The sequence below is a fragment of the Myotis davidii genome, unplaced genomic scaffold (genome assembly GCF_000327345.1).
Source record: "Myotis davidii unplaced genomic scaffold, ASM32734v1 scaffold181, whole genome shotgun sequence".
Lineage (NCBI taxonomy): Eukaryota > Metazoa > Chordata > Mammalia > Chiroptera > Vespertilionidae > Myotis > Myotis davidii.
Window position 1 is genome coordinate 3,153,086 of NW_006291504.1, and position 2,163 is coordinate 3,155,248.

The window sequence follows — 2,163 nt, forward strand, 5'->3', positions numbered from 1 at the left end:
GTATATTTAAAAAATTTTTGAACAAAATTCAACACGTACCTGAACTGAACTCCAGTAATGCATACATATTCCTGAACGCGGAACACATCACCAAGGCAACAGTTGCAATGACAGGAAGTTGGAATCTCTGAGACAGCACCGTGCAGCCAGCTGCCCCGTGTGGCTGAGAAATGCCTCCCTCCCCAGGCTTCATGCCGTTCATGTCCTGGGATCCACTGGCCGTTCATCCCCCGAGTTTCTGTTCATGGTGCGTTGTCGTCGTGAACCAGACGTTAGCTTCTGGACTCTCCCTTTACTTCGACTCTCGTTTTAGTCAGCTGCCCGCCTCACACTCATTTCCTCGGCAGCAGAGGCCCAGGGGGAGGGTCCCGCCGCCCCCGAGCGGCATCGCTATCGGGTGAAATGGACACTCTGTGAATTTCATGTGTAAGCTCTCCTTACGCCCCTCGGCGGGAGAGGTGTGCGGCCGCGGCGGCCTGTCCCACTAGGGCAGTGACGGCGAACCTTGTGAGCGCGGCGTGTCAGCGTTTGAAAAACCCTAACTTAACTCTGGTGCCGTGTCACATAGAGAAACTTTTTGATATTTGCAACCATAGTAAAACAAAGACTTATTTTTGATATTTATTTTATGTATTTAAATAACATTTAACAAAGAAAAATCAACCGAAAAAATGAGTTCGCGCGTCACCCCTGCCACGGGTGTCTGGGTCCGCCGTCACTGCCCAGAGCGAGGACAGCCCTGCCCCGGCCCGCGCTGGCGCTGACCGGCGCTCTCCCCACAGCGGCGCCCCGGCAGAGGATCGAGCTGGCCTTCGAGGAGCACTTCTACCTCGAGCCCTCGTTCGAGTGCCGCTTTGACCACCTGGAGGTTCGCGACGGGCCCTTCGGCTTCTCTCCGCTCATCGAGCGCTTCTGCGGCGTGAAGAGCCCTCCGCTGATCCGATCCACGGGGCGCTTCATGTGGGTCAAGTTCAGTTCCGACGAAGAACTGGAAGGAATGGGATTCCGGGCCAAGTACTCGTTTATTCCAGGTAACGAGCCGGTCTTCCCCCGGGAGGCCTGCCCGCCGTGGGCCTCCGTGGGCCAGAACTACGCCCACTCGGTCGGGTTAACACTGGGACCGCAGAGCCCTGCCCGCTGCGAACGTGCGCCCGTTCCCGCCGGGGACACGGGGACACGGGTCATCCGCCGTCGGCCCGGAGCCACGAGCTGACACGGTGACCGGGCAACGCGGTGCCGCAAGTGTGCGGTCTCTTGTCCCGTTTAGGTTTCGTGCCAGAAATTTGTTACTTGAAAAAAATGAAGCCCGACCTGTGACCTGTGTGGCTCGTGGTTGAGTGTCACAAAGTCGCAGTTCGATTTCCGGTCAGGGCGCAGGCCTGGGTTGCGGGCTCCATTCCCAGTGGGGGGCGTGCAGGGGGCAGCAGATCAGTGATTCTCTCCCATCATGGATGTGTCTCTCTTTCTCCCTCTCCCTTCCTCTCTGACATCAATACATATATATATGTTTTTAAGTCTATACATTATCACTTAAAACATTGATGCTCTCGGTGAACATGCACAGAAGTAACAGTGGTCTCTGGTCACACCAGGAAGCTTTCTCTAAACGGTTACTAAATGTAGCAGCTGTTACTAAGTATAGCACCTGTTACTAAATGGAGCATCTGTTACTAAATGGAGCAGCTGTTACTAAATGGAGCATCTGTTACTAAATGGAGCAGCTGTTACTAAATGGAGCAGCTGTTACTAAATGTAGCGTCTGTTACTGTAGCATCTGTTACTAAATGGAGCGTCCGCCACAGTAGGTGACCCCCCACTGTCTCACAATGCCACTGATGTCTCCTCTTTTCTGTTGCAGATCCAGAGTTTACTTACCTCGGAGGTATTTTAAGCCCCATCCCAGGTTTAGTATCTGCCTCTTTTTCCTCCTGGCGCCTCTGGTCCGCCCGCATTCCCGTTGAACGTGCTCCCCTCTCCCTTCCAGACTGCCAGTTCGAGCTCTCGGGGGCCGACGGCGTCGTGCGTTCCAGCCAGGTGGAGCAGGAGGAGAAGACGAAGCCCGGCCAGGCGGTGGACTGCATCTGGACCATCCGGGCCACCCCGAGGGCCAAGGTGCGGCTGCCTGCGAGGCGCGGGGAGGCCGTGAGGGCGCCTCCTGTGAGA

At 55.8% G+C, this 2,163-nt stretch overlaps 1 protein-coding gene across 1 annotated transcript in view; it reads left to right on the forward strand.

Moving 5' to 3' along the window:
* The window catches only part of NETO2 (neuropilin and tolloid like 2), a gene marked incomplete at its 3' end in the record, with an annotated part of 21,134 nt that overhangs the window by 13,258 nt on the left and 5,713 nt on the right, over positions 1 to 2,163 (forward strand). Inside the window, exons 5-7 of the mRNA XM_015564697.1 lie at positions 783 to 1,031; positions 1,859 to 1,882; positions 1,985 to 2,112. Coding sequence (XP_015420183.1) covers positions 783 to 1,031; positions 1,859 to 1,882; positions 1,985 to 2,112 — 401 coding nt within the window. The remainder of the gene's footprint in view (positions 1 to 782; positions 1,032 to 1,858; positions 1,883 to 1,984; positions 2,113 to 2,163) is intronic.